At 42.7% G+C, this 13,586-nt stretch overlaps 1 protein-coding gene across 3 annotated transcripts in view; it reads right to left on the bottom strand.

Moving 5' to 3' along the window:
* Nucleotides 1-521, bottom strand: part of KIAA0319 (KIAA0319 ortholog) — a 31,579-nt gene extending 31,058 nt beyond the window's left edge. For all 3 annotated transcript variants that reach the window (XM_060244130.1, XM_060244131.1, XM_060244132.1), the window contains exon 1: nucleotides 395-521. In XM_060244130.1, the coding sequence (XP_060100113.1) occupies nucleotides 395-443 (49 nt within the window). In that variant the 5' untranslated portion in view covers nucleotides 444-521. The remainder of the gene's footprint in view (nucleotides 1-394) is intronic.
* Nucleotides 522-13,586: the final 13,065 nt, after the last annotated feature.

Here is a 13,586-nt window from a genome sequence, read left to right as displayed (position 1 = left end):
AAAATTCAGATTGAACAGGTAGGTGTGGAGGAATTTGTAGTGCAAAAATACTGAGTGCAATGAAAATGTGTTTAGTGAAGGACTCAACCCAACTTTTATAGTACCTCAGGAAACATTAAATGCTTATAATGACTTTGATCTTACCTCCAGTGAGATACCCCAGTTAATTTTAGGATATTAGCTGGCTAAGTTCTATCACTGTGTTGATTTTGTAACCCATGTGGGTTTCTGTTTTGGGTAAGTTAAAAAAAAATATCAACTTCCAAAAGTTGTACTTTGTATTTTAAGGGTTTGGTGCACCATGAAGACTCATGGCCCTAAAGCCCCCTTTTTTTCTGCCTGATGTTAGAACGAAGTTAGTCATCTGTTATGAATCAACAATACAGGAGTGTACCTGTTAAAGTCTTCAAGAGCAAGCAGAGGAATCCTAATCCAAAGGCCATTCTTTCTTAATCAGGCAATGCCAACTTCACTTTCAATCAATCACTTCTGGAGACTCCACAACCTTCACTGCAAGTTTCTTCAGATACTCTCTGATATCCAATCAGCAGCCTCCTACAATCAGATGAAGGGGGGGTGGGACCAAGGAGATCTGGCATGAATGTTAACTAGAATGTCACAGAGCAAGCAACAGGAGAGAAGGAATATGTGATCATCCCTGATTGCAGTAAACAGGACACGAGAGAGGGGATAAAAATGAAAAATGGCAAAACTGGGCATTAGGTCTGTCATTCTTTAAGTGAAGGTGCTGTCCCTGTCTCAGCCTCCAGACTGCCTGGCAACAAGAGAGTAGATAGCTAGATAGTCACACTGACCTTCCCTTCCTGTGTTTACTCTTCTGCCACTATCCCCTTTGAAATGTAGACGTGCGTTCTCAGGGACATCTTCCTTCCATTCACTCTCTCAAACGAAGCTCTCCCTTCTGCCTGCACACACCAAGAGGGACAACATATTGTCCTCTCTTGACATTATGAGGCAAATGGTCCTCTTGACATCTGCTTCCATTCTTAGCTGGTAAATTAGTACTCTAACCTGTCTCTGCTCTTTCCTGTCAAAACTGTACTTCTCAAATAAAGAGAGAAGCATTTCTCTCTCAGACCTGCAATGTGGCTCTGTGTAGTTCCGTAAACTGAGTAACCTGGTAAAGTTACTCTCCTGTGTTTGTAGCTTTATTTAAGCACTCTGCTAAATAGTGGAAACTGGACTAACTATACCAGTTAATCCCAACATGTTAAAGCCCTGGTAGGGGAAAGTGTCATCAAGTCATAGCTGCCTTATCGTGACCCTTTTTCAAGGAAAGAGACATTCAGAGGTCTTTTGCCATTGACTGTCTCTTCTTGGTAACTTGGGACTTCCTCTCTAGTCTTCCATCTAAGAATTAACCAGGGTCAAGCCTGCTTAGCGTCCAAGATAGGGCTGGCCTGGGCCATTTCAGCCTCAGAAGAGTCCTATGCAATGTGACTTTTGTATGAAATCACCAGTATACAAAAAAATAACGAAAACATAAGAACATTTGCAGACAAAAATGAATAAAATATTCTCTCTTTGCAGAAAGGTTACCTTATTTGTGGTAATTTAAATTCACATCTGTCCATAGGCAGCTTAAACTTGGACTCTATCATTTATAAAATATAGCACTTTTAGCGCTGCAGGTACTATTGGAAACGCCCGTAACAGAGGGTCACATCTCCTCATTTTGTAATATTCCCTTTCAATCACTCTTATTAGGCATGAAATCATATGGGGGTACATTCATGAAACTGTTTCAGTTACCATGTACAAGTCCACATTCCAATACAAGAGTTGCTTAAGAAGCACAATTCCATATATCTTGAGGATCACTTTTAAATAAATGGCCTCTTTCAAATAAATGGTTCTCTGTTTACGTCTGACTAAAAGGGAAACCCTACGTTAATGTTGACAAATCTAGAAGACAGATCCACAGCTTTGAACTGCTACAGTCGGTTATACCTCATGTTCCTCTCTTACAGCCACTTTGCACATTCTGTGGGGAAGCTTTTTCTGGACTTCACCCTGAAATGGGGAATTAGGTGGCTGAATACCACTCCATAACCTTGCTCCACCATTCCTGCACAAAGAAAACTAACACAACAGGGAAAGGGTTCGCTAGCTAAAAATGTTATGTTTCTACAAGTAGAAAAACTTATTTTTTTAAACGAAGAAGCATTCAAATATACAGCAGCCTGCTTGCATCTAGAAATTGTACAGTATAAACAAAGCTTTGCCATTTTATCCTACTCTACTTATACTTTATTCAGGCTTAACGGCCCACAAGCCATATATCAAATATACATATATATTCCACTTGCAGGATGGAGGGTATAAGTGAAATAAAATAAATATAATAAAAAATGTTGACAACTATTTCCCATTTGATTCTACTAAATATCTGAGCTGGCCATAAACCTCCACTAACAATTACAGAAGATATATCTGACATATAAGGAGAATCCAGCATAAATGTGAAATAATGGTATATGAAGTTATTGCTAAAGCCAGCATTGTGTACTGAGTGGTGAGACAGTCGGCTGAGCTCTAACCCTGAACTAAGTCTTCAGACTGCCTTGAAGTTCACAGGGCAACCTCTCTCTCAGTTCACAGGTTTACTGTGAGTACACAACAGGGAGAAGTTATGTGATTATAGTTTTATTAACACCTGGAAGGAGGGGGGAGTGTAAATACTTCTATAACAGATTTACATTCTTCCACACATATAACTGTAGAATATTTCTATCCAAATACACTCAACACACAGAATCACACAGCACAATACTTATAGGACACTATGGCACTAACTGGGTGGGAAAGGAAAGCAGGAAAAACCCTTTGGCCTGGTGAGGCATGCATATAAATAATAGACCCCTGGCCCACACACAGGGTTGCCAGCTCTGGGTTGGGAAACACCTGGAGATTTTGGGGGTGGAGCCTCAAGAGGATGTGGCTTGGAGAGAAGCAGGACCTCCGCAATGTATAATGCCACAGAGCCCACTTTCTAAAGCAACCATTTTCTCCAGGGAAATTGATTTTGTCTGGAGATCTATTGTAATAGCAGATCTCCAGTTGCCACCTGGAAGTTGGCAACCCTACAGCCACACAGATTTTCTGTTCCAAGACACTTCAGAACCAGCTTCAATCTGTTTTACACAGGACTTACAATGCAATCCTAAAAATACCTTCCTGAGAGTAAACCCCATTGAATAGACTTGAGAGGAATTCTAAGTAGACCTGTTTGGCACTGCTATCTTATAGTGGAAACCCTAAACCAGGGGTGTCAAACATACTGCCTGAGGGTCAGATCAGGCCCCCAGAGGGCTCTTATCAGACTCGCAATCAACTCACTGTCATCTGCTTCCTTCTCCCTTTCTTGCTTCCTTCTGTATTACAGCTTGCTTTGCCAGGCGTTCTCAATTGCACAGGAGCTACAGAGCAAAGCCTCTATTTTCTCCATTGGCTGACCAGCACATGAGGCAAGTTATATACAAAAGCTTACAATGGCCAGCCATGTCACATTTTTCTCTGGGTCTTAGGCTCAGAGCATTGATCATGAGATTTCTGTAATGAATGTCAATAAATCAAAAATAGGTTTTGAAACTTACAGATGCACACCTGAACAACACCTGAACAGCATAACCAAGATTGCTATAGCACAGACATTGTCTAGAGTTTGATGCAATAATTCAGAGCAAGAGGTGTCAGTTATCAAAGACTGTTAACAGAACAAAGTTGGCATCCAGTAGCACCTTGAAGACCAACAAAGTTTTATTCAGAATGTAAGCTTTTGTGTGCATGCACGCATCATATTGCAAGAGTGCTAATCTTTTAAGCATATTTAATTCAAAATCTTCCATTGTGTTTGTCTGTGTCATTAAAAATATATATCCCCACTACCTGGCATTACATTTTATGACACACATGGCCCAGCCAGACAAAGTCGTATTTATCAGATCCAGCACTCATAACAAATGAGTTTGACACCCCTGTCCTAAACAGAGGAAAACTCTTCTAAGACAATTGGCTTCAATCATCTTGGAAGACTATATAACTTTGATTGCAAGCGGAACACTTTCCTGGAAGTAAGTCCCATTAAATAAATAAAATTGAAGTTACTTCTGAGTCAACCTGTTTAGGATTCCTCCCTTTGTTTAGGATTCTACTGCCAGACTTTGCTGCTGCCAAGAATACCTCTCGGCTATGATAGGAATGTTCTATAACTTTTCAGATTCTCAAATGTCCTATTGGGGAACACTGGATGTCTTTATCTCATGTTCGTGCTTAGTTTCAGTAAACGCCACCAGCGAAACAGAACAGATAGAAATAGTTCTTGGGCAAAAATAAAACCAAAGAAACAAACTACTCAACTAAAATGATTCTTAATTGTATTGTATTCTACATGGACTCCCAGTCATTCTCCATTGCCAGGTAATGCAAACAAACAAGAAAAGGGCACTTTGGGGCAGCAGATATGACAGCCATCTATACATAACAAATGAGGGGGTTAACACATGCTGAAGCTACCTTGAATATCATGGAAGATCTGTAGAAAGGTTCCAAAGGGGGTAGGCAGTACACTAAGAGCCAAGCACACTAAAAGCCAATGAACAACGTAATTGCTCAGCTGAGACATTAAAGGAAAGGAAAGGTCTCCTGTGCAAGCACCAGTCGTTTCCGACTCTGGGGTGACGTTGCTTTCACAATGTTTTCACGGCAGACTTTTTACAGGGTAGTTTGCCATTGCCTTCCCCAGTCTTTTACACTTTCCCCCCAGCAAGCTGGGTACTCATTTTACTGACCTCGGAAGGATGGAAGACTGAGTCAACCTTGGGCCAGCTACCCGAACCCAGCTTCCACCGGAATCAAAATCAGGTCGTGAGCAGAGAGTTCAGACCACAGTACTGCAGTACTGCTGCTTTGCCACGGGGCCACATTGAGACATTAAAATGCTGCTATTAAAAAGATTTATATTGTTTTTCATGGTAAGTGGAATCTAGACCCCGTTATTAAAAACAACCTGCTGCTTCAGAGGCAGCCCAACCTGAAATGTCTCAGAGTAATTTAACACAGGCAGCAACAGACAGCTGGTCACAGAACAAGGCCAAACATCAAAAACAATAACTCAAGTTCAGAAACTGCTAAAAACATTCTTGACATATGGTTTGCAGAAAGTCTTGGAAGTCGGAGAAAATCCCATTTTTATGTACTGGTGGGCAAACTCCTTTTAGCTTGGCTCAGAATTAAACTCAGGAACCAGAGCTTCTTTTTAAGGTAAATCAGAAAGCAGCTTTCCACCCCTCCCCTCCAGCCCTAATTTCAGAATTCGGAACATTGTCCAGATGACATCCTGATGACAAGGCCTGAATTGCTGCCTCCCCAACTCTCCCCCTGTGCAATTACGATATGGATTATGCTCTCAGCTAGAGAAAACCTGGGAGGAGGGTCGTTTTGGAAAACAATTAAGCATTACATGATACACAGATTCATATTCTGAACCAGCTAATGAGTAATTTGGGCAATATCACTCATCTTAATTGACAGATTATTTCTGAAAGCAGCAGGAATGTCAGCTTCTTACATTTTTATTTTCTCCTGGAGATAATAGATTACAACCCTTTTCAAACTGTATTCTGTTCTAGTAATTGGTTGAGCCAGTTTGGTGTAGTGGTTGAGTGCATGGACTCTTATCTGGGAGAACCGGGTTTGATTCCCCACTCCTCCACTTGCAGCTGCTGAAATGGCCTTGGGTCAGCCATAGCTCTCCTAGGAGTTGTCCTTGAAAGGGCAGCTGCTGTGAGAGCCCTCTTAGCTCCACCTACATCACAGGTGTTTGTTGTGGGGGAGGAAGATAGAGGAGATTGTGAGCCGCTCTGAGACTCTGATTCAGAGTGGAGGGCGGAATATAAATCCAATGTCGTTGTCATTGCTAATGGATTTTTTCTGTCATTTCAGCCAGACCCATTTTAGTAACCAGCTGTTAGTGGTTCATCTGTTCATACAAACCTGCTTGTATCAGGTTAGCAAAGCAGGGTTGAGCTGCTTTTGAGGGAAGCTGTGTGATTGGCCTAAGGTTACTCAGCCAACATCTGTGGAAGAGTGGGAGATTCATACCTGGGTCTCCCAGATCCTTGTCTAACACCCTAAGCACTATACCACACTGGATCTTGTATAAAGACCACTTGCCTTGACTCGCCACGTTCATTTGCCATCTTATAGTACAATAAAGGTAAAAGTAGTCCCCTGCACAAGCACTGAGTTATTACCAACCCATGGGGTGACATCACATCACGTTTTCTTGGCAAATTTTTTATTATGAGGTGGTTTCCCATTGCCTTCCCCAGTCCTCTACACTTTACCCCCAGCAAGCTGGGTACTCATCTTACTGACTTCAGAAGAATGGAAGGCTGAACCAATCTTGAGCCGGCTACCTGAACCCAGCTTCTGCCAGGATCAAACTCAGATTGTAAGCAGAACTTGGAGTACAGTTCTGCAGCTTACCACTCTGTGCCACAGGGCTCCTAATTATATCTATCTGCGGGACTGCCTTGTCCCACATGTTCCCCAGAAAGCACTTGGATCAAAACGATCACTTCTCAAAATCTTTTGGTTGTCCCTGGGCTAAAAGAGGCTAGGCTAAATTTCACCAAAGCAAGAGCCTTCTCAGTGGCAGCCCCAATAATCCAGAACATCCTCCCAGAAGCCATCAGGGCCCAGTGGGACTTATCGCAGTTCTGCAGGGCCTGCAAGACTGAATTGTTTTGGATGGCATATGACATCTAAGTGGGAGAGGGCTGCCACCTCATCTGGATGTATCGCACATTAGTACCAACTGCCTAGGATCTGACCGCTTTGGAGAAAGGAAAATACTATATGATCCTGCCTGAATAGATGAAGTAGCATCATTGCGATTTTATCTAATTGTTTTACTGTTTTAATATTGTTTATTTTATGTTGCTACCTGCCTTGAGTCTTCATAGAATGGGCGGGATATAAATCTAACATGATAAAAAAATAAATAGTACAATAGCATCATATGAACATATAAAGCTGCCTTATACTGAATCAGATCCTCGGTCCATCGAAGTCAGTACCGTCTACTCATACTGGCAGCGGCTCTCCAGGGTCTCAAGCTAAGGTTTTTTATGCCTATTTGCCTGGATCCTTTTTAGTTGAAGATGCCGGGGATTGAACCTGAGACTTTCTGCTTACCAAGCAGATGCTCTATCACTGAGCCACCATCCCTCCACATCATTTAAAAGAACCTTTAAACAATGAAACATTAACAGAAGCAGGTGAGAAATAGTATTCCAGTCCACTTCCAACTAAACAAACCTGTGCAAAACTCTAGGCACCTGAACTCTAGGCATCTGAAAGAATAATATACTTGAGCATATATAGATCTTGCAGACAGAAGTTGATCGCTGCTACTCTGCAATCTAATACACTGCAGGTGAATATGTCTATATATAATGTGAGCCAAGGGGCTGCCATAAGTCTTATTAAGCATATGTTTGAAACATGGCTAAGGTCACATTGTGTTCTTGATCACTGAGGCAGCTGCAGAGATAGTAAGGGTGGGACTTAATATGGAGCCATCCAATCAAAAGTAGGGCAAGGAAATAAAAAGCAGCTGAAAAGAACAGACTGAAATGCTAGAAAACGCCAACAACGGAGTACCAGCCCAGTCTGAGTTGCGGGCTGCAATACAAATTAAATTCACACCCATATAGTGTTTAGCCAGCTCAAGAAACCAGATCCACTGGAGGGAAAGCCAAGCCATTTTGAGTAATGACAGATTGCTGTTTTTTTATCACTCCAAGCAACAACAACATCAACAACAAAAATAACAACAGAAACCAAACTGTAAGGAGAGAAGAGTGCAATTATTTATGGTGACTAAAAATTATATCACCTTTGGTGTCCATAATTAGAAAAGTGCTTAATGCTCACCAAACCCAACATAGTAACATTAGAAACAGTAGTGTTAGAACTTCCGATCCACAGGTCATAATTAAATCTGATAATCCACATGGAGCTCTTGTTCACATTCACTTCAATGGAAGGAACAGTACTTTTGCATATCAAGGAGCTGACACCCCAAAGAGAAACCTCATAGGCAGATAAGCTCTAGGAGCCATCGGAATCCTACCACCAACAGAGAACTAATGGACTGGACTGAAAGCCTTACTTTTGCTTCAACACACACTTTTGATCTGCCATTGTTCACTTAAATATGAGGGACTCCTTTTATAGAATATGGGTCATTGTAATTCAATCCCCACCACCAGCGCCTTGTATATGTAGCAATGCTTCAAAAGTGATGCTCAAAATACTTTGTAGTGCAGATGTAATACAAACAGCCAGCCAGTTTGGTGTAGTAGTTAAGCGTGTGGACTCTTATCTGGAAGAACCGGATTTGATTCCCCACTCCTCCTTTTGCACCTGCTGGAATGGCCTTGGGTTAGCCATAGCTATTGCAGGAGTTGTCCTTGAAAGGGCAGCTGCTGTGAGAGCCCTCTCAGCCCCACCCACCTCACAGAGTGTCTGTTCTGGGGGGAAAAGATATAGGAGATTGTAAGTCACTCTGAGTCAGAGTCTCTGATTCAGAAAGAAGGGCAGAGTATAAATCTACGGTCTTCTTTTAATACAGTATGCAAACCTGAACAGAGCAGTTTTAAAAGCCAATATACATCACACCCAATAGAGGTTTTTCGTTCACATTTCAACTACAAAAAAAACAATTTAAGCATTCCTGCTATCCATTGCAAATCAGCACCTACACAAAACCACCTGAAGGAAATGCATACATGATATTCTAGAGTAGGGGTGGCCAAACTTGCTTAACGTAAGAGCCACACAGAATAAACATCAGATGTTTGAGAGCCACATGACATAAACGTCAGATGTTCAAGAGAAGGCAGGAAGGAAGGGGGGAGGGGGAAAGAAAGCAACTTTAACCTTAAATGCATTCTCCAAGCAGCCAGTTAGCTTGGTTTGGAGAAGTGATTTAAAAGAGAAATGTCTTCTCCAAGCCATCAGATGGGGCAGTAGGGGCTTTGAGAGCCACAGAATATGTGTGAAAGAGCCTCAGTTTGGCCACCCTTGGCTCTAGAGTATTTGTAGCATAATTCCATTCAATTTAATCTGTAACTGGAATGTTACCAATATTGGCAGGCTGGGATTCTAACCCAGTGCTGCCCACAAGTATCCTGAACCAAGTAAAAAATTGGGAGAGGAGGATGATCTGCAAACAAGAAATCCTTTGCTACTGAAAGAGCCCCTGAGCCAGCAGGCTGCAAAATACCCAGGGGAAATGACACTCACTGCTCCCATCCTTTCCAAAGACGTATTTTAATGAAACAAGCTGGCGACCAGCATTTCTAACCGATCTTTTTGTAACTTCTGGATCACGTCCTTAAGCGGGAGAGGGAACAAGGTAGAGGAGGGCTGCTTGTCACACTCTGGCAGGAGGAAAACACAACAGGCAATGACTCTTCGCTATTACACGCCCCCCCCCCCCATCGTCAACAGAGATGTCGGCGAGAGGGGAAGATACAGCACACATATAGGGGTTCTGTCGAGCCTCTCAGCGAAAGCGTTTTGCAAATTGCCCCTCCAGCTATGCATGCAAAGAAGAAATGCACCTGCCCCACCCCCACACACACCTAAAAAACAAACGCATTTTTTTTAAAAAGGCAGGGGGTAAAAGACTTGCTCGTTTCCAATTTTTTTTAAAAAAACAAACCGCTTCGAGGGTTGGTCTAACGTTTAAGCCGGATTTTACTCGCATTAACACAAGGCACAGGCTACAGCAGACGGATCCAGAACCAACAAAAAGAGAAATCAAACGCCTCTTCACCCAAATCGCCAGCGATTGCTGGATCCATCACAACCCCTCCCCCACCCCCTCCCTTTCTAGCATCAAGCATCAGCTCGCTTTCACCGCATGCATCAGAAAGTCGTCAGCAGCGCCGACGGGAGAGAGGGGACAGCCCCGGTTTTCCTTACCTGACGATTGCTGATGGGGGGGGGGGGGGAATAGAAATCAGGCGGCTTCAGAAGAAAGGACAGGTGACGTTTCCCCGGGGACGACACAGCCGCCTCCTTCCTAGCCCCATCTGCTTCCCCCCAACGACTTACAGGATGGAGGGAACCTTTTGTCAAGGCTCAAAAGTGGGTGTGGGCTGGCGAAGGCGAGCGGCGCCTGGCAATCTCGCTCTTGCTGCTTCCCAGAAAGGGGAGGGGGGGAAACAGAGCACGCGCTTTTTTTTTCCCGCCTTGTTTGCATCTAAGGACGGCCACCAGCCCGCATTCCCGGCTGTTAGATAGATGCCTCCCTGCGCTAAATCCAAACCCCGCCGCTAGGGGGCGATGGCCGAGCAGCAACCCACTCCCTTAGGGGAGGAATAATTGCAAAATACACAAAAGGGGAAATTGGGGACTGGGGGAGGAAGGATAGCTTTGAAGGACTGGCTTAATTAAAAATGGGAAAAGGATAGATCTGTGAGCTGGGAAATACCTGGAGATTTGTAGGGTGTAGAGCTTGGGGAGGGCAGGGTTTGGGGAGGGGAGGGACCTTAGCAGGTTATAATGCCATAGATGCCATCCTCCGAAGCAGTCATTTTCTCCAGGGGGAACTTTTGTTTGGAGAACAATGGTAATAGCAGGAGTTGGGAGACCTCCAGATACCACCTGAAGGTTGGCAACCGTAAGAGGTGGGATCTAGACAGTGTCAGATTGGTTCACTGAAATCAGAGGCTTAGGATGGCACTGTGAAATACAGGTGTCTTGAATGTTAAGATAATTGTGATACTTAAATCAGACTTCTATTGTTACCTAGAAGCACAGTAGAAATGCAGTAAGGCATAGTGCAAGTTATTTTTCTGTTATGGATAAGACTGGGATGTTAGTAACTCTTCTGTCTTTTCTTCTTCTCAGTCAGGCCTAGCTGTGTGTTAACACTTCAGGATGTTATTTGAGCATGTTTGTGGCCTTCCCAACTAAAGCTGTGTCCCACAACTCTACCTTATACTCAAGCCACCTAGCTCAGTATTGTCTATGCAAGTGGTCCTCAACATAGCACCCACTGACACCTTTTCTGGTGCCTATGTCCTCTGGCAGCCATTTTGTGCCTGCGTCCACCACCCCATGGCAGAATTCCAAATGTGCCCACAGGTTGGGGTTGCCAGCAGTGGGTTAGATCATTAGGAAATACTTGGGAGATTTGAGGGGGTAGAGCCTGAGAAGGACGGGGTTTGGGAAGGGAAGGGACTTTGATAAGGTGTAATGCCATATAGCAGGGGTGGCCAAACTGTGGCTCTTTCATACATATTGTGTGGCTCTCAAAGCCCCCACCGCCCCGTCAGCCGGCTTGGAAACGGCATTTGTCTCTTTAAGCCAAGCCAGCCAGCAGCTTGGGGAATACATTTAAAGTTGTTTTCTTTCAACCTCTCATCCCTCCTCCCTCCCCCCATCCTATTTGCCTGCTTGCCTTCCTTCCTTCTTGCAGCTCTCAAACATCTCACATTCATTCAATGTGGCTCTTATATTAAGCTAGTTCAGCCACCCCTGCCATATAGTCCATCTTCCAAAGCAGCCATTTTAGAATCACTTGGAATAGTGGAAGATCTCCAGCCACCATCTGGAGGTTGGCAACCCTACCTGAGGCTGAAAAACAAGACTCGTAAGGACATTTTCAATGGCCATTATTTAGCCTGCTTCGACATGGAAGGCAGGATATAAATCCAATAAATAAAGTAATAATGGCAAAAGCTGTGATGCAATAGCTGGCCTCACAGAGCCTTGAGATGGATGATGGGGACAGAGAGACTCTGCTTTGTAGAGTGGGGCAATTTCTAAGGCAGGTGGAGCTGGCCACTTTCATAGACGGGACCAGGGCTTTTTTTCTTTTTCTTTTTTAGCAGGAATGCACAGGAACACAGTTCTGGCTGGCTTGGTGCCAGGGGATATGGCCAGGGGATATACAAGTGAGTTCCTGCTGGGCTTTTCTACAAAAAAAGCCCTGGACAGGACATAATGCTAGAAGTAGATATTCCTTTCTGAGCCCATTGACTTCAGTTGATTTAAAAGGCTATATGTCTGGTTAGGATTGTACTTTTAAGTGAGCTGTTATATGACCAGACAAGTTGCTATCCAATGTTAATAAAAAAATTGTTTTTTTTAAAAAAAAAGATGTTGCCATCCAAAACATGGATGATAATAAACTACAACTGAACTATTGGCATTTACTGCTATGTAAAGAAGAAATGATGGGAGGTGCTGGGGGTTTTCTAAGGGGGAAAAAAAGATGCATTTTGATTCATATTTTGAACTTTTTCTCATTATTAGGAATAAACCGGTCTATGACTATATCAGAGTCGATGGTATTTACAAAGAAAACCAATTGAGGGGATGTAAAATAAATAACTACAGTATTTAACATTTTAATATATTTTAAACTGTGATAGATGACCCATGGTTTTCAGTTTGCAAGAATAACTAATTCACGGGGGTTTTATCTCCTCTATTCAGGACTAGTGATGAAACAACTACGGTTTCATTATATAATTAAATATTATGAAATGGGATTAAAATTCCATACAGAAACAAAATGCCCAACAGAAACTAACATACGTTTAGTCCTTCTCTAAATATTTTAGTTAATTTATATTCCACCCTTTCCCGAAACGGGCTCAGGGCAGATGACAACATAGATAAAACAATGATTAAAACTTATAATTAAAATCAAATCAATATGAGGCAGTACAGTAAAACAATAAGTAATTTATAGACCTTTCCTCTGACTGTTTTTATCACAGCCTCCATTCGTGCTCCTTTACCCAAGAGAACCTCCTCTACCAGGCCTGAGGCAGATCAGCTCCCAAACTTCTCCTCTCTTGCTTTGGTAGCAATTCCATCAATAAACCCCATCTCGCATATCTAATCCCTTAAATCCCAGCCAGTCCTACAACAGTACAAATCCTTCAAGGATTGTAAGGACTCTGTGAGGGTTGACTGGCTTGGACTCCAAGAATGTTCATACTTATGAAAATGTACTTTGGAAGAGATGGAGGGTGAGGTAGTTTTTATCCTGCCTTCTAATCATATCTTTGTTAGCATACATAATACTGGATAAATGAACAATGTGAAAATCCTGGGCTTGTGAGAGAGAAACTATTTGCACAGGCACAGTGAAACCTAAAGACCTTTCATTATCATGAAGGATACGGCTTATATTAACACAGGTTTGCTTGGAATACTACCAAGCCAGAGTCTGTGAGGCAGTATGCTATTCAGCAACAACCCCAAATATCCCAGTGTAGGGAGCAAGTGTTGAGTTTCACAAAATATATTGTGAAGTGCAAGTCTGCAAATTAAAATCTTATAATGGAGCTGATGCCTTCTCCGACCCCCTTATCACCCGACTGCCTCTGATGTTTCTGAGATACTCTAGTTAAGTTTTTATTACTGCTGGGCAAATCCTTTATAAGAATTAAAAGTTCTCAGGACTGAAAATGCTAGCACAAGTCATGTTGTTCAGAATCACTTCAACTTTCACAGGTCCTAGACCTCCA

Source organism: Heteronotia binoei, chromosome 7 (assembly GCF_032191835.1).
Source record: "Heteronotia binoei isolate CCM8104 ecotype False Entrance Well chromosome 7, APGP_CSIRO_Hbin_v1, whole genome shotgun sequence".
Lineage (NCBI taxonomy): Eukaryota > Metazoa > Chordata > Lepidosauria > Squamata > Gekkonidae > Heteronotia > Heteronotia binoei.
Note: the sequence above shows the minus strand (reverse complement) of the source record. Positions and strands in the feature narration are given on the sequence as shown.